General features: G+C 45.2%; 1 protein-coding gene across 1 annotated transcript; it reads right to left on the bottom strand.

Annotated features, from left to right (window-relative positions):
* Positions 1 to 2,671: 2,671 nt before the first annotated feature.
* Positions 2,672 to 22,394, bottom strand: FAM47E (family with sequence similarity 47 member E). The gene is made up of 9 exons (XM_040967143.1): positions 22,367 to 22,394; positions 21,608 to 22,178; positions 18,725 to 18,953; positions 17,862 to 18,001; positions 14,269 to 14,416; positions 10,427 to 10,627; positions 6,237 to 6,392; positions 4,585 to 4,662; positions 2,672 to 3,077 (listed from the first exon to the last, which is right to left on the bottom strand). Exons 1-9 carry the CDS (start codon positions 22,392 to 22,394, stop codon positions 3,009 to 3,011), a joined length of 1,620 nt encoding a protein of 539 aa, XP_040823077.1. The 3' UTR covers positions 2,672 to 3,008.
* Positions 22,395 to 23,107: the final 713 nt, after the last annotated feature.

Here is a 23,107-nt window from a genome sequence, read left to right as displayed (position 1 = left end):
AGTCATAGTAATGAAAAGCTGACTGACACTGAAGACCTTCAATATGCAGTGTTTACTCTGAGTCAGCAAGCAAGCTATGTATGTTCTTCCCCCAGAGCCAGAACACTTGGGTCAAGAACCAGGCAACAGCACTGGGAGGGGCAGCTCTATAAGAATCACTTGCATAATTTTCTAACATATTAGTCATTCAATGCCATACCAATTAACTCCATAATGTTGTAAATTGTTGTTGATGTTGTTTTGTGAGTTTTCATTGCAGGGGATGGTATTCTGCCAGTTCTATTTTCAGACCAGGAATGGTCTCCCAATGAAAACTGTTGAACTTGTCTGGACAATAAGATGCTGGACTCTATGCATGGTACATGCTCGCAATGAGGGAATCATGACTGGATATGAACTGTACAACTGCAGCAATGTGGAGGAATCCAACATGGCAGGTGGGCATGGGGTGGGACTGGGGGAATCCCAGAACCTATGAAACTGTGTCACAAAATGAAATAAATTTAAAAAAAGAATCACTTGCATAAATATTACTTCTTTTCTTTAAAAATTTAATTAAAGAAATATTTATTTTTATTTATTTGAAAGGGAGAGGAAGAGAGGGAAATAGGGAGAAACAGATATTTCATCCAAGGGTTCACTCCTTAGGTGGACACGACAACCAGGGCTTGGTCAGCCAAAGCAGCAGCCAGGAACATCTTCTGGGTCTCTACTTGGATGCAGGTGCCCAAGAATTTGGGCTGTCCTCCGCCGCTTCCCCACATGCATTAGCAGGGATCTGGATTGGAAATGAAAAAACTGGGACTCAAACCAATGCCTATATGGGATACTGGTGTGCCTATATGGGATGACTTAGGGGATGGCAGCTTAACTCATTACACCAACCACAATACTGGCCCCAGAAATGGTTACTTCTTTTTTTAAAAGATCTTTTTTTTTTTTTTTTTTTTTTTTAGAAAGTAAGATATACAAAGAGGAGGAAAAACAGAGAGGAAGATCTTCCATCCGATGATTCACTCCCCAACAGCCAGAGCTGAGCTGATCCACAACCAAGAGCTTGGAGCTTCTCTCGGGTCTCCCACTCGGTGCGGGGTCCCAAGGCTTTGGGTTGTCTTTGACTGCTCTCCCAGGCCACAAGCAGGGATCTGGGAAGCTGGGAAGCTGGGATTAGAACCATCACCCATATGGGATCTGGGTGCATATAAGGTGAGGACTTTGAGCTGCTAGGCTACTGTGCCAGGCCAAAATGGTTACTTCTTAACTCCATAACTGGGCTCTGATAATTTAAAGCTTTGACTAGTATAGAAACAGTAGTAGTTTTACTTAGTTGGAAGTTAAGACTGTTGCCTTGTCACTCCTCATGGCACTTGAAGAATCCCAAAGCAAGAGAGCAATATGGTACGGGGGTGACAAATCATCACTAACAGGTGAAAACTGGTCTACAACAGAGCCTTGGAAACCAGGAGATCCCTTGGGGCCGCCCCCTCCAGGTGCATGCATTGACCAACAACATCCTGGCTGGTCAGGACTACCACTAAGTACATTACAATGGACCCAGTTCAGCATACAAAAGATTGAGATGGGATCAGGACAGACCAAGAAAAATGATCATCCTCTATAGATTTGGTATTTGAAGTCATGCCTAACAATGGACTCCATTCCTTTGAACTGGGTCCTTTTGAAATGATTGTGCCTTCTACAATAGGAGGAATAGTGGCATTCCTTGCAGAAAAGGTCTTTTTGTGGGTGTGGGTGTATTTTATTTAAAATGATTTATATTGACCTTGCGCATTCAAAGAGCTCATCATTCTACAGAAGCTGAGAACACCATGTACCACTGTTCTCTGCCTCCTTCTCTCAAGCACAAGCCTGGGTCCCCCAGCTGCACCTGCTTTCAGAGGCTGCAGAGGGAGTGGCTCTGGGAGGCGGCAGCCAGCATCCAGTGGCTACCACTTGCCATGGTGGTTACCATGTGCATGCCTAGGCTGTCTCTGGAGACGCTTGTGCCAGCTCAGTTAAGAGGCATGAGTTTGAGTACTATTCTTGGTAAGGTAACTCCAATCAGGTCCTTCATCCATAAAGATAATGTGTGGGACCCAATATCCCTATAATAAATTCCTTTAGATTATATTGTCTGGAGTGTCCTTTATATAGAGAATGACCCAGAAGGATTCATTCTCGTGAGTGATTACTGCTGACTCCAATTATTGGAATTTTCTACACTCCTTTTGCCAGTCTACATTTTGTGACTTTTCTAACATGATCATCAACACTTTTTAATAATAAAAAACTTTATATCATAATATAGTATAATATAAATGCATTTAAATATATTACAACACATTTTAATAACAAAACCCTCTATATTGTATATAAATATATAAATATAATATATCACTATATGTGTGACATATAACACTTTTTAATAACAAAAAAGCTTTATACTGTAATATATAAGTGTGTGTCATCTTGAGACTTCACTAAACTTTCTAACCTATGGCTTTATGTCGTAGGTACACATTTATTACTAAAATTGACATGCCCCTCCCAAAGAAGAAAATACCTCTGTAAGTTTAATTCGAAATGGAAGAATATGATACTGTAAAGAAAGAGGAAGAGCAGTACTCGCTCAAAACCAGTGAAAATAACAGTCCGGAGAAGCAGAATAAGGTAACTGCTTTGATTTAATTTTTATTTGATTTTTATAAGCAATTGATACTTATGTAATATTTAAATTGATATGCAAGGTTACATGTAAATGCACAGTTACATGTAAATATTGACTTTCTAGCTACTAAAAACATAAAATATTGATTACATGAGACAGAAAGCCATGTGGAATTATTTTAAGTATTAGATATTATTGCATTTACAGATGTCGCCAAATCAACATTGTCCCTCCACAATAGGACATTTATCCTAAATTCTATTTACATTTTCAATCAAGCAAAAGCACTCTTCAAGTACACAGTCAATAAACTTGCCCTAATCATTTTGCTCAGAATCTTCTAGCCTTGACTGGGTTTTATGGGAGTCCCACAGTTACCTTTCTTCCCAGCATATATCTTCGCAAGGAACTGAAAAACACAAGCAAACATTGTTCAGTCCTTGTAAAAAAATCACCACTGTACCCAGATTCAAAATTTCACTCTTTGACACACGTCCTCGTACAACAACACAAAAATTATGTGGATGAGCTGGCCATGAGGCATGCACATCCTAATGATCAGAAATACTCAGGTTGAAATCACACTTGCTTTGTGCCCAAACTCCACCCTGTGCAGCCCAGTGTAGCCTGATCATGACTGTGGCTGACGGCCTGGGACCCACACAAGGAGCAGGGGGAGGGAAGCCATGGGTGGATGACCAAGTGGGACATCTCATGGAACGTCTGCCCACGGGTAGGCACAGTCACACCTACATCAGGGGTTTTAAGAGAGAGAATGACTATGCACAGCTACACGTAAGTCATGACTGTGAGCAGGTGTGCGTATGCATATGCATTTCACCGCAATAGAGGATTCCTCTCTCTGAGTTGAAATCTTATTGATAAAACAGAGGTGACAGGAGCTAAGAATACAGGGACAATACATTGGCAGGTCTCAAGTGACAGCTCTCCCAGGGGAGTTGGCTGTGGCCAGGGGTTCTCTCTCTCTAGTGGACACAGCTAACATCAGGCTCACCAAGGTGTTTGGCTTGCTTCCTCCAGCCCAAAACTCGATGATGTGTCCATAGACAGACTGAACTCAAACAACAAGAAACAACCCAAAATGAATAACAAAAATGCGCTGCCACTCAAAATGTGAAGAGGATCATAATATCTTCACGTGTAAACAGACCTGTTATCTACGGATGAAAGCACTTTGAAAGATTGTGGAAAAATGCAATTAAAATGTAAGCTTAGTTGGAGACAAAAACATTTTTAAAATCTGTGCACAGTTTTTTCATGACATACCTTTCCATAAATTTTTTGAACAACTCATACATACGCACATAACACACAATAATATAAAACAGAGTAATATATATAACTATGTATTAACATAAAACATGTAAGTATATGCTACGTATTAAGCATATAAAATATAAAACTATACTATGCAATCCTATGTAGCATATTGTATATAAATACACTATAAGAATCAGGCAGCTATTATGCATGTATTAAGTATCTCTAGTGAGCCTATTGTTCAAAACTTGGAGGTCTCCTTGTATCCAAGTTCTCTAATGGCGACCTTTAATTCTCCGTCTACACCTTGTGCTCTTTGTCCTTGGCCATGGAGGTAAAGGACAAGAATTTCCTAGGGAATCCTGCCTGAGAGTCCTAGTCAAGGGCTGAAGACACACACTCTTTCGGTTCATGCCCAAGGGCGGGTCCCTGGGGGTGGGGGGAGATGGCCCTTTGAGAGCAGCAGAGACTAAAAAGGTAGAAGAAAGGGCAAAACCACATCCTCTCTCTTCTGCTGGGGAGAAACATGCCCCTCCTTGCCAGGGCCCGAGTCTGCAGGAGTAGTGCACCTGTCGGGGCATTAGACTAAGGCGGCGCTCAAACCGGCTTGGCTTCGGAAGCGACCCTGTACTCACGCTCGGCATCCTGTAACCCCGGCGGAGAATGAAGTCCCGGAATGCAGCTGTACCCTGGAGCTCTGCAAGCCGCTCTTCCTACAGGAAGTCAGGGAAACTGGTCAGCCATCGGGAGGTGGGACTCACACCCACCCAACAATTTAGCCCTTTATACAGCGCCTCATTTCAAACCACCTCCGTCTCACTTTGGAAGATGTGCATAAATATTGCTCATAAATTGATGAATAGGATGGCTTCCTAAAACGCCCAACCTTCTCTCCCTCCTTTACCCCTTTTTCTCACCCTCGCATCAAGGACAAGAAACATATTTTAGCAGCTAATGAATTGTTGGCACGGATGTCTGGAAGGTGAGCTATTTCAGGTTAAAAACGCACCGCCAATTTACAAATCTTAACCTCAGAAGGAGGCATGACAGTCAAAAAAGACTTAATCTTATCACATCTTCTCATTGTTCATGCATCCTTTGGAGATGCAACAGTTTGAACACCATATGGTCCCGATTTCTGTAATTGAAATTCAATATTAGACCCCATGCGCTGGCTCAGTGGCTGAGTATTCACCTTGCACACAGTAGGATCCCATATGGGCACTGGTTCATATCCCACTCCTGCAGTTCCCATCCAGCTTCCTGCTTGTGGCCTGGGATAGCAGTAGAGGACGGCCCAAAGCCTTAGGACCCAGTGGCTGCATGGGAGACCCCAAAGAAGTTCCTGGCTTCTGGTTTCAGATAGGTTTGGTTTCAAACATTGCGGTCACTTGGGGAATGAACTAGAGAGGGAAGATCTTTTTCTCTATATCTACTCCTCTCTGGAAATCTGCCTTTCCAATAAAAATAAAATACATCTTTTTTTAAAAAGAAAAGAAATTCAATACTCTAAGACTATTTACAGTCGAAATGAAGTCAATCGAGAAGAGTCAATGCTTGAACGTTCCCAGCAAGAAAGCAGTGTTACTGTAGTGTCTGTGCCTTATCAGCCTCCCCTTGAACCAGTGCCTTGCTCACTGCTTGGGGGTCCAGGGCCCCAGGTTCCACCTGCTGCGCATAGGGGGAGCCATTCACCAAGTGATAACCACTACCTGGATCCAAAACCACTACCAAGCAATTCCCTGTTGTGGATCCTTCCTGTGCCTAAAACCTCTGATAACCAGGTTTTACTATACCAGGTGTAGGAACCATGGTTACTTTTTAAAGAAGATTTGTTTTATTTATTTGAAAGGCAGATTTATAGAGAGATGGAAAGAGAAAGAGATCTTCCATCTGCTGGATAACTTCCCAGATGGCTGCAACATCCAGGGTGGACCACATCAAAAGACAACTGTTTGAGGAGGGAGAGGTCTCCCATATAGCGGCCCAACCACTTTGGCCTTCTTATGCTGCTTTCCCAGACTCATTAATAGGCAAGTGGATCAGGAGTGGGAGAACCAAGACTTGAATTGGCATCCACATGGGAGGAGTACCACTGCCCCACTTAGAAACATGATCTCTACCCTGAAGCCAAGAGCTAGCTCAAAATGTGGCTTTCTCATTGCTGACTCCATGGTGTAAGTACCTACAGGAACCTCTGTACTACTCCAGGGACTCTAGCACTTGCATGGGCTGGCAGGTGCATAGCATCATCTTGAATTCAGGTGATCTCAGCTGTTACATATACCTGCTCTTGCAGCTTCCTTTCCGGGTTCTCATCTGGAGCTTGCTGTGAGACCTTGGGATCAAGCAAAGGTTCATCTGCTTTATGCTTTTTCCACAACTTGGTGTTGAGGTACCATGCCCCATACCTCATCTTCACTCTCTTCAGCTTACAAGGATTCTGCATAAAGCAACAGAGTTTCTAGAGTCATTGCTTTAGCTCAATAAATCTAAGGTTTAGCTTTGGAAAGAAACAAGTATCATTACTGTGAGTTTGTGGTTGGTTTTTACCAAAGTATTTTATGAGACTTCATCATACTTCACTTCTACAAAGGAAACATGAACTGTTCATGGTTGAGGAGATAATTAGGAACATGGCCTTTGGATTCAGACAGATCTTGGTTCAAACACAGCCTTCTCTCTTCCTTTACAGTCGTGAGCCAATGGGCAGGCTACTTAAAATGCTCATTTGTGAAATGGTAAGGGCCCCATATGATACTCAGCCTCATAAATGCTACACTACTTTTTAAAATTATTAAACAATCTCAGTCTCTTTAATTGGAAGACAGAAAGAGGAAGGAAGAAACAGATCCCATTCCTTTCTTTCTCCCATTCCTCAGCAGTGCATCAAGAATGTAAAGAGAACCTCTTTTTGGTTCATACCTGACGCAACATCTAAACTCTGTCTCATCACAAAATGTAATCTAATCATGGAGTGGGACAAACAAACACGAACTCACAACGATTCTGCCCCTTTCTCCCCTCACTCAATGTTTAAACTAAGCAGCGGAATGCGTGGACACTCTGGATTCAGGCCACAGATGCCCAATGACCACAGAGAAAGCAGAACAGGAGCAAGTTCCTCCAAGGCCTTGGTTCAGTTCCTCTATGCCAAACACACCGACCCCCTTGCTATTTCCAGAGCCACCTGTCACACCTCTGCCCCAGGGCCTTTGACCCATTGTTCCCCTTGCTGTAACACTTCTCCCAGGACTTGCACACAGCTCAATCCCCTCTCTTAATGTATATCATCTTTTCAGTAGTATCTTTCCCCACCATCTGATACAGAAATTGTAACTCCCTCACAATACTTTTTGTCTTCTTGCCCTAACTCTCTTAACATCACTTATTGCCATTTAATCTGCTGTATGTTTTCTGCTTGTTTTTCTGTCTCTTTCCATTCTTTAAATTGTTAAGCATTACAGATTTTTTTTCCCCTGGGTACATCTCCCTGTATCTAGAACAATTCTTAGCACTTAATAGGTGTTCAACAAATATTTCTTAACATAATGTTGGCACCATTGACATTAGTGAGTGGTAACACTTTCTTGGGGGCAAAGGGGTAGTTGGCCTGCATGTTGTAGAATCTTTGGCAGCATCGCTGGCCTCTAAATACTAGACGTCATCACCAGATGTTGCCAAATATCCCCCATTGTGAAAGAGGGAATGAAATCATCCTCAGTTGCGAACCACTGAATTAAAGGAAGGGAGAAAAGAAACAGAAGGGAAAGGCACTGGGAGGGAGGAATAGAGTCCACACCAAGCCACGCTGAAAAAGTCGAGTCCTAGAACATTCCATTTTCCTAGTCATCTTTCAAGATCCAGTACAAACAAACTCTCCTTTGTGATGGCTATAACGAACTGTCCCCACTTAGGCCTGGTAGAATTGATATTTCTTCCTACACTTTGTACACAATACAACATCATCTTACTATAGTTAATTATCCACTTAGTTGTTCCTGCCACACTGTAAGCTCCTTAAATATGAAAGAGTCTTCCATTGTCGTTGATTTGCTCCGTAACTGTGCCAGCTTACTGCCTTGAGTTTCCAGGTCACATCCAAAGAGGAGGAACCTAGGAGCCTTGGGCTCTAATATGAGAAGACAGAACTAAGAGTCCAGGGAGGCCAAGACAGAGGAGTTTGATACACCAAGTAACAGCAAGGAAACAACTGCTCAGGGAGAGAACTCCAGGGGTTTATGGAGGGTTGCCTCTGTCTGGGGAGCAGAGGAAGATTATCCAAAGTCAGACAAAAAATAAACCAAAAGAGTAGAAGAAAATGTGTCTGGACACACACAGGGCCAGGAACAGTGCCTTCTTCCTCCTGGAAAACCTAAATATTCACAAGGCATTAAGAAGAAAACATGGAAGTTTCACTCCTACACTGTATATTACTCTAGTCCTTCCTAGCAAATTTTAGGAAGGTCCCCAATGATCAAGCTTTTCCAAATAACTCAATTTCATCCCAGAAGTAATTTCAAGAGTATTTACAGGAATATGAAAATACCCAACACCAGTAAGGTAAAATTCACAATGCCTACTATCCACTCAAAGATCATCACACACACTTGTATGCAGATAAACATGATCTACATCAATGAGATAAACCAATAATGGAAACTGACAGGATTATCGGATGAGAGCATCAAAGCAATTACTGTAACTATATTTTTTATGTTCAAAAGATTAAGTAGAGACACAAGATATAGACCCACATCAAATTTCTAGAAGTGAAAATTATTAAGTATGAGATTAATACACAAACTAAGGGGGATTAACAATAGAATCTATAGTGTAGAAAAATTTATTACAGAACTGAACTGAGTTGTAACAAAACATTAGGCAGCCCAGTTACACTGTAATTTGAATCCTGGCAAGGGGCTGAAAGGAAAACTAAATTTATGAAGAAATTATGATCAAAGTGTTTTCAGTTTGGTGAGAAGTATAAGCCTACCAGTTAAACAGGCTCATCCCAAGCATAAGCAACATGAGGAATACACAAAAGTGTTTCATAATCAAGCTGTTCAAAATCAGTGGCTAAGAGAACAGCTGAAATTATCCAGGACTCCTCCAAAAAACATAAAAACAAAGTTAGTAATGACCTAAGATGTCTCATCAGACACAATACAATCAAGAAGACTGTGGAAGACATCCTTGGAGTACAAAAAACCCAGAATGCAATATCCCTAAATACCTTTCCAAGATGAAGGCGGACTAAGGATGATTCCAGCCATACAAGAGCTGGAGGACTTCATCACCAGCAAGTCCACGCTGGAGAGATGTGCAACCAGAAGACATCACCATGTTGAGCTACAGTTTGAACTTTTGCACAGTGACCCTCCACCTGCCAGTCAGAAGTTCAGTTTTGGAAATAACCACTATGGTTCACAAAGCAGCATTTGTGCAACGCTTGGTGAGTCTAGAGAATTGAGCAATGTGCCTTAACTCAGCGTCAGGACAAGCAAGAGTTTAGGCCTCAGGAACGGTGGACATAATTGCCTGCCCAGTGTCGTTTGGCACTTTTACTTCTTACAAAGATGAAAGGCAACTGGAAAAAAACAAAATGTCGGTGCTAGTGATGGGAGGCATAGTTTCGCAAGCCTGCTACAGCAAGTCAAGAGTGAGAGCAGAACATTTGGGGACATGGATCAGTCAACTGAGTTCAGCTGTAGAGGACAAAATGGACTGTGTCTAGAATACTAGAAACATAATATCAAAGATAACATACAAGTGGCAGAGGATAATAATTAGAAATCATACAGCGGTTTGCTCCCAAAGAGAAAGGAATTCCCCTTTCTGCCCCTAACTTGGGTGCTAAAGTGTGTTACTGATCGCCGCAGTCTGTGTGTCTACAAACATATATTTACACATGCACGGACGCAGCATCATTCAGAAGCACTTTGGAGACCACTCGGCTGCCCTTGGGAACCAGCAAGCTGAGCTACCTTTCTGTTCCCTTGTCTTGCTATCTTCACAGCAACCCCACACGAGGAAACAGAGCAATTTGTTAACAGTTAGGCAAGTCATGTGGTCAGGAATAATTGCGTATGGTCAACAAGGCTAGCAATTCTTTGGACATAAAATCAGCAGCATTTTCAATTATTGTATTAATTAATTAATTTTACTCTTGTTCATGAGTCATAAGCATTCATGTATATTTCCACTAGCTGCTAGTTTCAACATAAGAAACATATAAAAAGATGGTCTCTAAGAAATGACTGACACTCATAGTAAATCTGAATGACATTGACTCGCTTGCATAGCTGAATTTGGCCTATGTCTTAAACATTCATTCACTGAACAAATGAAAAAAAAAAAAAAACTCAAGAATTGTACCTTAAAAAGCCAGTGCTCCCTGAAACCAGAATATAAGAGCATTTAAGACATTATTTCATTTTAGTTTTCTTTGATAGTCTAATCCTCTTCTATAATCACCTGGGCCTTTGGGGGTTTCCTCTTCTCATTTGGCTTCTGAAAGAGTTCTGGCTGTGGCCCCTTCCTCAAGCTGACACGACACCACAGCTCCGGGGGAACCTGGCTTGGACTCATCACACGGAGGACATCTGAATTTGGCCTGCTCAGAATGTCAACGTCAAACTGTTTCAGGATAAACTCTTCATCAATGTTCAGATTTCCCTGGAAAAATACCCATTATGTGAATCAAGGACAAATGGTGAAAGGCTGCTTGCTTTCTTCTCTCCTCTAAGGGAGATACGGACCATTGCTGGAAGGCTTGTTTGCAGCAAAGGGTAGAAAATGTTTAGTCAGCATCCACTGGAGGCAGGAAGGCTTTGGGGTCCACAGGGACAAGTCAGTATGCTAAAAGACAGGTTAGGACTTGCGGGAAGTCGGGAGTCCCTGTGGGAAAACCAGTCTGATCAAAACAAACTTTACCAGTGCTTCATAGCAATGACATACCCAGGGGTAATTTCCTGACACAGCTAGACGTGTTGGCATTTGCTCTACTCACAGTCCTTCAAGCAAAGCCACCTTAGCTAGGGCTCAAGTTGGTGGTAGCACTTTTGGTGAACTCACTTCCTCGCCCAGCCACAGGTGGGTGGAGTGGAGCTGGGCACATTAACTGTGGCCACTCTTATAGGCTGCCAGTTGCCCTGTGATATGATTTTAACAGCAAAAGATAAATTGGACTCGACAGACTCTTAACTTGGAACATTAGAAATTGAGGAACACAGAGAAAAACATGCAGTCAGCTGGAGCTGAAGTCAGAGGGAGATTTATAGAGGAGAGTCATGAATTAGAGTCTGGGCATAAAGGGGTCAAGCAGGGTCAAAGCTAAGCTGAAAGAATAAGGACGCAAACACAGAGCCAGCAGAATGAATGACATAAAAAGTAAATCATTGTTCCTGCTAGGACAGGAAGTGAATTGAGTAGGGCTGGCTCATGGACCCACTGGTGTGTGCAAAATATGGCACTGGGAGAGGTTCTGATGGAGGAGCCTGGGCAGCTGCTCTGGCAGGGCACAGACCCTGCAGGTAAGCACAAGAAGCATGATAGGAAACAGCCCAGAACAGGCCATAGAAAGTTTCCCACTGGCATACATTTGGCATGGGTTGGGGGCAAACCAGGCTGAATCAATTCACGTCATCCACTGGCAAATCTGAGCACTGGAACAGAGTATGGGTCGAGCCAGGTTTGGTCATGACAAAAACCAGTGCACAATACAGAATGCCAAGGTGAGGTTGCCTGTATCAATGTGACCACAGCGCACAACCAGCATGCGTGAGAACCAGGAAGGGAGGGGCGGAGCTGGCAGGGGAATAAGGGAGGGTTCCTTTGCTGGACAGCTACTCCCACTGGAGAGCGTGAGCTGGGATTGGGGCGGACCAGACTAAGCCTGGCTATAACACCTGTGTGCCTCATATGAACTAGATCAGAGAAAAGCCAGGCTGGGCTGATTATTTCAACCTGTGCAAACAAAATTAGAGTGGGTGAGGGTTGTTTGGGCTTAGCCACAGCATCAGCTGGCAGAAGCTGGCACTAGGGGCTAATTCTCTCAAGTCAAACCACAGAACCACCTAGAGAGTGCATATTCCGGGAGTGGGAGAGGCCTAGGAGGGAAATAGCGAGCTCCTCCCTCTTGGTTTACCACTACCATTTGAGGGCACAAAAACTAGGACAGGGGCAGGGGTGGCTAGACAGAGAGGCACTCAACAACACCCATGAGGGCTTGATTGTTGAGCTGGTTAGATGGATCTAAGCTTCAATACCCATTGACCTGTATGAGAGCAGAATGGGATGTGGGCAGACTGGACTAGTCTGCTGTACACATACTGGTAAACCAGGGTAGGGGGCGGGTCTGGTGGAGGTAATTGTGGGTTGCTCTGACTAGGCTGCAGCTCCCACTGGTTTATGCGAGGGCCGAGTATGTGCTGGGCAGAACCAGGTTGGACTGCAACACCCATTGGTTCCAGTGGAAGTCAGGGCTGAAAACAGAACCAACCCAGCAATTGCAACCACCAGCTGATTGGGGCAATGAACTGTGCCGGGCCCTGTACTTGCTAGTACATACAAGAATCTGGTCTGGGAACACCTCAGACAAAGTTTCTTTGGGGATCTCCCCAATCAAACTGCCGGACTCAGAACCCTAACCATGAAAAAACAGAGGACGGAACAAGTCAATCAGCTTGTTGTCAATCAGTCATATAGCCACCTCAGCTATATGTTGGCAATGAAGAGCTGGGCAAATGGAGACTCTATGATGGACTGTGTCAATCAGTAGATTCTTCAACGACCTTATTGTGCTTGGAGTGGTGAGAATGGCAGCAATTCATGGCTGGCGAACTATCAAAACCACTTGAGCAAAACCCTCGGTGCATGCTCCACATCCAGGACCTGGGGTGGGTGGGAGACTCAGTGGGGCTTCACCCTCAATATCTCCCTTTACCTCAGATACATGAACAAAACAATATGGAAATGATAGTCTTACCCACTTTCCTGTAGCCCTTGAACATTTTTACCCTAATTAACTATGTAAAGATTGTCAAAAACATAATAAAAAATGGAAAAAGTTTTTTTAAAAAAAAAGTAAATCAATAGCATGGAAAGAAAAGGAGAAGCCAGTGTTATGAACATCTCACAGGGTGGTGTGATAGGGATTGAGGCTGTGGAATGGAGATAAAGACAAGATCTCGGCCATGAGGGACTGAAAATAAGGTCAGCCATGGGGCAGCGGATTAGTAGCGGCAGAAATTTCAGAATGTGGACGGAGACTCAGAAGGGCTGGGAATCAGGGACACCCAACGCAGCCGGAAGATAATCCAGCAGTGGTTCAGACAACAGGTCCAGGAGGTACCACCTGCCCTGTCCAGCAGGTGCTCCCTCCAAGTGCCCACTGGGGATCCTCCTCCCTTCCCCTTCATCAGCTTGTTCCTGGACATCCTCATCTCTGGGCTTTAAGATTAGATCATGGGCATACTCTACCTCCTTGATCAAAGTTGTTAATTCAGGTACACACACATGACCCACATTAGTCCAGTGAGAATAGTCCTGTCTTTTTCCTACTGGAAAAAAATTACACTCTTCCTGCTAAGATTTCATACTGGAAGGATGTAAGCTTGAGAATTAAGTGTGTATTGTTGGCCTCTCAGAGAAAGACTGCCTAAAAATAAAGTCAGATGCAGGAGAGTAGGCAAGAGACAAGACAGCACCTAAAAATCCAGCAACTAGATCCAGCTGTGCCCAAAGCACCCAGTATTTATGGATGACTCTCTTTTCCCTCTTATACTCCAGGCACTTGCTAACTAAACAATCCTAAGTGATATATTGACTAAGACACTAAAAACACCAGCGTTCAAGGAACGCAGGTCCTAGAGGCATCCCCAGTCATTGGCACAACCACTTGAGTGAACGTCCACTCCAAATCTATTTTTAATAAAAGTAATTTGAACATGACTCTGAAATGTAGGGCCAAGGGGCCAGTATTTTACAAAAGCAGGTTGAGTCACAGACTATGATGTTGGCATCCTATATGAGTGCCAGGTCTAGCTGTACTTCTAATCCAGCTCCTTGCTAATATACTTGGGAAAGCAACACAAGATGGCCCAGATGCTTGGGCCCCTGCCACCCACATGGGAAACCTGGATAGAGGTCCAACCTCGTGGCTTCAGCTTGGCACTGCTCCAGCTGTTGCAGTCATTTGGGGAGTGAACCAATAAACGGAAGATATTCTCTCTCTCTCTCTCCATAGTTTTCAAGTAAATAAATGTATACATTTTTAAAAAAACATCAGGGTGGGGAGGGTATTGCTGCTAACTTACCAAAGTAGCAAGCCAGTTGCAGAAGTCACTGACCGCTTGGCGGGCGCTTTCCTGAAGAAGAGGTCTGTCATCATGGAGTGTCTCCATCTCACTTGATTTTTCTTCAGGGAACCACTGACCTGAATGTGATGCAGGAGTCTTCTTGGGACTGGGGATAATGAGATCATCCAAGTGTGACTGTATGAGGTGCAGTGAATCCAAGTAGATTGCAAACAGCATTGTGGGGAAAGCAGAGCATCCAGCAATAGTTCTGGGACTGGCATTGTGGAATAGCTAATTAAGCTGCTGCCTACAGGCCTGGCAGCCCATAACAGTGCTGATTTAAGCCCCAGAGGTTCTATTTCTGACTTGGCCCCCTGCTAATCCATCTAGGAGGCAGTGAATGCCCAAATGCTTGGGCCCCTGCTACTACAGGGAAGATCCAGAGGAGTTCCAGGCTCCTTCTCTCAGCCTGGCACAGTCTTGGGAAGTGAACCAACAAATGGAAGAGCTCTCTGTTTCTCTTTGTCTCTGTGTTAGTTTACCTTTTAAATAAATACATTTTGGAAGTGATGAGGAGAGGAGAGGAGAGGAGAGGAGAGGAGAGGAGAGGAGAGGAGAGGAGAGGAGAGGAGAGGAGAGGAGAGGAGAGGAGAGGAGAGGAGAGGAGAGGAGAGGAGAGGAGTGGAGAGGAGAGGAGAGGAGGAAGGAGAGCAGGAAGGCAGGCCAATGTGTAGTATAGGTCAAACTTTCATCTGTGGTATCAGCATCCCATATGGGCTCTGGTTTGAGTTCTGGCTGCTCCACTTCCAGTACAGCTCCCTATTAAGGCACCTGGGAAGAAGACGGCCCAAGTCATTGGGCCCCTACATCCATGTGGGAGTCCCAGAAGAACCTCCAGTCTCCTTACTTTGACCTGGCCCAGCTCCAGCTGTTACAGCCATTTGGGGTGTGAACCGGTAGATGGAAGATCTCTCTATTTGTCTCTCCTACACTCTCTGTAATTCTATCTTTCAAATAAAAATAAACAAGTGTACAAAAAACAAAGGAATGAAGGAACAATAGATTTCTAACAGTTCATTGCAAGCTACAGAAATTACATTTTGATCTTTCAAAGAGTACATTCCTACAATCAACATCAATATCATAGAGAGAAATGTATTATGATTAATTATAACAAAACTTGTATAGCATTTTACCATTGTAAGTTGATATTTAAAATCCTAAGTACCATTTATTAAAATATGTGCCAGGTAAAAACCCAAATTACTGAGCTTAAAGTTTACGGAAATATCACACAGTCTTTTTTTTATGTAAAATCCTTTTTTTCAAACAACTATTTTCATTTTATTTGGAAGTAGAGAAAAAGACAGAAAGAGACAGAGAGGGATTTTCCCTCTGCTGGGTCTCTCCCCAAATACCCACAACAGCTGGGGCTGGGCCTGACCAAAGCCTGATGCCTGGAACTCAATCCAGTTCCCACCACCAGTTGTATCGATGGCTACTGACACATCACGTGCAGTGGTCACTGAGAAGTGTTGAGTAACTTGGAGAGCAGCGGTACCCTTGATCGAGAGCAGGTTTGATGGAATGTTGGAGGGACCGACTCCTGTGAGTTCAAGAGAAGGAAAAAGGAAGCAGGGAGCATGAGTACCTCTCTCCAGGAGTTCCGCCCCAAAGGAGAGCAGAGGCTGCCTAGGTAAGGGGTGTGGTGTACAAAACGGGAGGTAGCTCCACCTGCTGTGGTACATAACATAGGCAGCGAGGAGACCAGTGCTAATCCAGGAGACCCAGAAACGCCCCAACATCTGAAAAGAATCTCTGTGAGTGTGACTAAGTCGGGGAACCTGAGATAGGGTATCTGGATGGGCCTCCAATGCCCTCACACATGACCTGAGAAGAGAGAGGAAGATCAGATCACATGAAGCAGACAATGCAGAGGTTTAAGGATGCTGAGAGGGTGGGCTTAGGTGACCACAGGCCAGTGATGGCAACCGTCCCAACAGCTGGAGGAGGCAAGGAAGGGATCTGCCCAGCACCTCTGGTAAGAGCGAGGCCCTGCAAACTGTGGACCCAGCATAGGGGCCCTGCTGGCATATGCCTGGCTTCCACAGCTGGAAGAAATGAATTCCTGATGTTTTCAGCCACCAAATGAGTGCTCAACTGTCATGGAAACCACAGGAAACTAGGTGCACATCTGCTGATAGGAAAACTCAACTGGCACATAATCACACACACTAATGATAAACTTATTAACATAGAGGTACAGTGAATTCCATTTATATTTTTACCATCTTCTTTTTTTCCCCTAAAGATTTATTTTTATTGGAAAGACAGATTTACAGAGAGAAGGAGAGAGAGGGAAAAATCTTCCACCTGCTGGTTCACTCCCCCAAATGGCCACAATGGTAAGAGCTGAACTGATCCAAAGCTAGGAAACTCCCCCAGGTTTCCCATATGAATACAGGGTCCCAAGGCTCTGAGCCATCCTCCACTGCTTTGCCAGGCCATAAATAAGGAGCAGGATTGGAAGTGGAGCAGCCAGGATATGAACAGATGCTGATATGGGATGCCTGTACTTACAGGTGGAGGACTAGCCAATTAAGCTATCACACCAGTCCCTGTCCTCCCCTCATTTTTTTTTAAAAAAAGACTTATTCAGAAGAGAGCAGATCTTTCATTTCCTGTTTTGTTCTCTAAATCTCAGTGACCAGGAGTAGGCCAGGCTGAAGCCAGAATTGAGGAATTCCATCTGGGTCTCCCACATGGGTCTCCCACGTGGATGTAGGGGCCCAGATACTTGGGCTAAGCTCTACTGCTTTCCCAGGTGCATCAGCTGAGCTCTGGATCAGAAGGGCATGTGGGGCGCCAGCACTGCAAGCAGCGGCTACATCACAACACCAGCTTCTGCTTGCTTGGTGCATCTCATTCAGCAGTACCCACAAGGAGACCACTGGATTTTAAAAGTCTGATGTGCACCTCAAAACATCTCTCGTCAAGTATACTGACCATGGCATTCACACAGAAGTTCATCATAAGCAAGAATGTGACTCAAAAGAAAGCTATCCCTACTGAACTAAAATGTTTTGGGAAAATCGATTTCTGATATGTTTTGGCAAGAAAGGTGAGTGGGAATTTCAAACCAAATTCTCAGTTCCAAAGACCAACAAGTAAATATACAGTGATGCTTAAAATCAAGTGTTGCCAGGATTCAGTGTATTCTCTTATAATTCCCACGTCCCTGTATTAATCTTCTAGCCTTCCTTTCATTTTTTTTCTTTTTTAATTCAACCCATTAGTAGCCTCAAAATCATGTTGAAAAAAAATAGCTTTTGCTATAGATCATTCAAGGAGCCATGAAGACCAATTGATCAGGTTCTTGGTCATTCTCCCCTTGCTGAATAAAAGTCACACAGCACCCATGAGTGTGCAGCTGCTAAATGAATCAGCCCATTTTCAGATGAAAGTGCTGCTCAATGTAGAACCCAGGACTTGCCTGGCCCCTTCTCAGAAACTTAAGAAAGTGACTAACAAGGAGTCCCTTCGAGAAGTCACTCCTGGAATGTTCCACCGAGTGACAGCCATGCACCAGGGGTTACAAGAAAGATACTCACGCTCCTGGGTGGACTTTGGTGCAGCGTTTCTTTAGAAGTTTTCTGGGTTCCTCTGCTCTTTTGCTGGTGTCCTCACAAGAAGCCCACATGTCCCCAAGCTTCCTCTCAGGATCCAGTACTTCCAGCACCTGTACAAAGAGCTACAGACAGAAGATAGCCTGAGAGGAGGCCAAGGTTTGGATGTGGCTTGCAGCCCACCTGTCTGTGTGTTGGTTGCCTGGCTCCCCAGAGGGGGGGGGTTGTGTGGAAGAGGTGCACCTCCTTGGAGCCAGGGTCTAGTGATTGGTCATTGGGGTGCTGCCCTCAGAGGAGGTATAGACAGCTCCATGGGTTGTACTTGCTTACCTCCACATTTGAGCTGTTAGGAAAGAAAGGGCTGGCACCCTACTTCCTCTTTGGCCCTCCAGGTGCACCTGTGCCCAAGGATCCTCACCAGAGACCAACTGAATGGTGCTGGAACCACTGCTGAGGAGCCCAGGGGTGGCTAGTTCTGGGATGAGGAAGAGGGCATGGCTAAGGGGCAGGGAAGGACACATGTGACACAGCCAAGCCACCTGGGAGCTGGTGCTGGAGGCACAAGAACAGAGACCTGAATTAGACAAGCTTGTACTGAACAGCAGGAGCTCAGAGCGGAGGGGAGAGGCAGGCAAGAGGCTGAGCCCTTAAGCCATGAAGGTGGGAATGACCACGTTATTGGCTTTATCTTGGCAAAAAGGCATTTCTGGAGCAAACTTCAGCTGTATGACTGTGTGAGTGCTGGTGCACAGGGGCTCCTGGGACTGCCCCCTTCCTGCCCCCGGGGAAGACACCAACTTGCAGGACCCCAGGGAAGCTGTTCTTCCACAAGCCCTGAGACATAGCACCTCTGCAGGCATGGTTCCTCTGAGATCCGGGTAGAGAGCCAAGGGGTGTGGGGTCAGGCTGGCCTTCACCTCTCCAGGCTGTGCCTTCAGAGCCCCTGGGACTTTGCGATGACTCCCAGGCGGAAAGCTGCCCTTGGGACCTGGTCTCAGGAATACCCAGCGCTGGCCATTCAGGAAGTTGGGGCGCTCCAGCCCTGTCTTGTGCCTGAAAGGTAGCTTCTCTTTGCACCTACAAGACAATGTGCCCAGATCTTGCAAAGCACGCTCATTTCAAGCCTGGCAGTACCAGGAGGCTGTACTGTGCTTTATGGAAGGACTGGGAGGAGAATCGGCAAGGAAGGAGCTAAAGTTTTCACATTTCCTAATTTTCTTTATTCTAATTTATGCCCCCAGCCCACTCTCACTACCCTTCCTTGCACAGGCAAAACATCATTGTGATGAATAGGAAATATTGCCTCCGGCCTCTTACTGTACTACTTCAGGGTAATTAACAACAAGGAAACTTGGGGCTCCAGCAGTTCCTTTCCTACCCTCTGCCACACAATTAATTTAATGTTTTGTACTTCACTAGAAACTTTGTGCTGCTTGACTCTCAAGTTGATTAGAGGGTGAGAGCTTAAAAATCCAGCTGGGGCTGTGAGGGTGCAGTGGCTCCTGGAGTGTAGCAGGAGTTGCTCTCTAAAGATGCCTAACATCCTATACTTGTGTCTCTCCTGTACTCTGCGACAATTTGAAGGTGGCCATGAAATCACTGAAAAGTCATTCTGTGTGCATGTGTTCCTAATTTACATCAAGGCAATTATTCTCTCTTATTTGCCAAACACTATATTTCAGGTACTTATCCATGAATCCTCATGCAAACAGAATTCACCACTGTTCCAGAAGCAGATCATTCAAGAACACTGGGGTCTTTCCCTGAAGCTGCTTCTTCCTCAAGGCTTGTTTTGCACCAAATTTAATCTTTTCTGCACCCAGAGGCAAAAGCATTTAGAAGCTTGATCTCTAATGGGACCTAGATATTTATTACTTGCTCTGTGTGTGTGTGTGTTATAAAGGCTAGCTCAGCTAGATCATGAAAACAGAAGTGAAACAACATGTCAACTAAAAACTATTCTCACTCATGCACAGCTAAATGACAGAAAGGTGTCGAAATCTAGAGACAGCTGACCCATTTGGCATGACCTATGAGTAAGTAACTGCCCGTATGACTCCACAGTATCATCACAGAGTTGGTCTTCTGCTCATTTGCAACACGAACACCAAGAACGTCAGAAAGTTAAATCTTATAGCTCACAGGTTTTCTTCTTCTTTTTTTTAATATTTATTTTATTTCTTTGCAACACTGAGTTACAGAGGCAGAGATCTTCTGTCTGCTAGCTTTGTCCTCAAATGGCTGCAATAGCTGAGTTTGGGCCAGGCTGAAGGAGCTTCATCCAGGTCTCCCACATGGGTGGCAGAGGCCCAAGGACTTGGGCCATCTTCTGCTGCTTTCCCAGGCATATTAGCAGGGAGCTTGAGCAGAAGAGGAGAAGCTGGGACTTAAACAGGACTCCATAGGAGAGGCCACCAGATTCTAACATGTGTGTGTGAAGAGTTTAACCTGCAATGCCACAGTTGGTCCCGACGTAGCTTTCACTAAGCACAGTCAAAACAGCCCATGACGAGGATGGTGAAACGTGACAGAAACAAGCGCACATCTTGTGGAACATTGAGCTGGCACCCACCACACACAACAGCTAGCACCCCCTTCCTCACCTGGAACCAATGATCCAACGGGGAATCAAGACAGCCAGTCCCAAGGGAGACCTTTGCTAATCTGCCTACCTCCCACGCTTCCTGACGTTCAGCAAAAATCTTGTTCGATCCACAAAAGGAAGCAGAAAACATATTTCTGAATGTCTACTGTCTTCACAGACACTCACACATGGTGGAGAAAGCCTTCCTTAAGAGTGTAGTACTGGATATGTGTCCTAAAGGATGGAAAACTTAGGTTCTCACAAAGACCTATGCACAAGCGTTCCCAGCAACCTTGTAGGTGATGGGCAAAGGCTGGGAAACACTGGACCACCGCTGCATGCAACAGACTCAGTAATACAAACAAACCGGACACCTGACACACACAACATGGATGGATCGCGATGCTTCAGGATGAGTGAAAAACCACCAGTCTCAAAATGTCAGCCACCGTGCCATGCTAGTTCACACTCTCTAAGGAACAAGAGACGAGAAACAGAGAATAGATGAGTTACAGCCAAGGGCTGGAGAAGGAGGAATAGTTTTGTATCTTGACCTATGCATATCTCAACATTCTATACACACACACACACTCACGTGCAGCAAGAACTAAGGAAACCCAAGGAAGGTCTACACCGGAAGGACTCTGCACACACTGCGCCATCTCTCAGTTTGGTCATGAACTGTGGTGATGTCAGAGGCACTGTGGGGAACAACTGACAGAACCTTAAGCGAGACCTCTGGACTGTTTGCAATTCCTTCCCCATCTACAGTTATTTCAAGTTGTACGTGAGGGTAAGAGTCTCAACACGTAGACAGTGTCTACTACCGGTCGTGCCAAGTGCCTCCATGCTATCCCCATTCGTCCTCACGGTAACCCCATAATGGATGCCTCTCACTCTCCCCATAGTAAAGAAAAGTGCGCCCAGAAGGAACCACTAACTTCAACTCAAGAATTCCGGACTCTAGACTGTAGAATTCACACCAACAGGAGCCGCTGCCTCCCAGCCAGCTGGATCCCCGCAGGCTGGAGGGTTGTTAAGCCTCTGAACGACAGGGGGCATTGGTACCTGTTGTCCTTCCCCAGCCAGCTGGTGCCGCAGGTGTCTGATGGCAGGCGGACACAGGGTACCTGGCGACCCAGAGCACCTGGCGGAGGACTTGGCCGGCCGCTTCACCTGTGGAACTGGGACCTTCCTATCTGTACCCACGGGATGCGAGGAGCACAGAGGACCGGTGATTACAGGACACTCGCTAGGCTCCCGGAGCACATTCCTTATCATCTCTCCACCGCACGACACTCTGCTTCCAGCTCCGGCAAAGCGCGAGATCCGGACGCCCCAGCACGGCCCCGGTGTGGTGCCCCAGACCAGGCCCAGGGCGCTTACCCGGACCTGCAGCTCATGGCCCCGGCCGCCTGCGCTCCGCCGCGGAGTCACCGGCTCCGGTGTCTGTGCCGCCTTGGCTCCCGTCGCTGGGAGACCGGAGCGCAGGGAGCGGCCCGGACTTGCCTCGTCCAGTCCCTGGGCTGCCCAGGCGCCCGCCCCGCACGGCCCGAGCCCCGCAGCGCGGTGGGCCTGCCTGGGGAAAGGCAGAAGGTTCGGGTTGTAACCTCTGGCAAAGGAGGGTTCATCGTCGAACGGAATCAAGGAGCCAAACTGGCGACAGGTACCAGATAAAGCAAGAGTGTTGTTAGAGTCCCAGGGGAATCTCACATGAGCTAGTTTGAAGAGGATTCCAGCCTCATGATTTTGTGATGAGTGAGGATTCAGATGTGAACGATCAGAACGGAGAGTTGAGAATCACTGTCCACTGACCACTGAAGGCAGGTTAGACCTCCATGACCAGTTGCTCAGCACGGACATGCTGCTTTGTGGTATGCTCTGATACGATCAAGCCAGAACCTACTTGTAGGTTCATTGCCATTGTAGTCCATAGCTATCAATCTTTTCTTTATCTTTCTTTTTTTTTTTTTTAATTTCATGTTATGACACAGTTTCACAGGCTCTGGGATTCCCCCAGCCTCTCCAAAAGCCCTCCCCCCATGTTGAGTTCCTTCATATTGTTACAGTAGTACAGTTCATATCCAGTCATGATTCCTTCATTGAGGGTGTGGACCATGCAGAGTCCAGCATCTTATTGTTCTGATAAATTCAACAGTTTCATTGGGAGACCATCCCTGGTCTGAAAGTAGAGCTGGAAGAATATCATCTCCTCCAATGAAAAGCCACTACACAACTTCAACAACAACTTACAACATCATGAAGTTAATTGACATGGTATTGAGAGACCAATGTTAGAAAATGCAAGTTCTTAACCACATCCTGTGACTACTTCATTGACATTTCAATTTTAGTTTGTACACAACTGGCTGCTATACACCTTAAAATAGTTATAGGGTACTAAAATTTGCAAAGTTCAGTAAAAATCATGGTTGAATACTATAAGCTGCTAAATATAAAAATGAAAATAGACACAATCTTTTCATTTTCTTGAGGCAATGTCTTGTGTTTAATCAGTGGATGATACATCCCCTACAAACACCCAATTCCTTAAAGACCCGGTGTGATGGCTCAATGGCTAAAACCTCATCTTGCAAGTGCCTGGATCCCATACGGACATTAGTTCATGTCCCGACTGCTTCACCGA

The sequence above is a fragment of the Ochotona curzoniae genome, unplaced genomic scaffold (genome assembly GCF_017591425.1).
Source record: "Ochotona curzoniae isolate NIBS_2020 unplaced genomic scaffold, NIBS_Ocur_1.0 scaffold_4506, whole genome shotgun sequence".
Taxonomy (NCBI): Eukaryota; Metazoa; Chordata; class Mammalia; order Lagomorpha; family Ochotonidae; genus Ochotona; species Ochotona curzoniae.
Note: the sequence above shows the minus strand (reverse complement) of the source record. Positions and strands in the feature narration are given on the sequence as shown.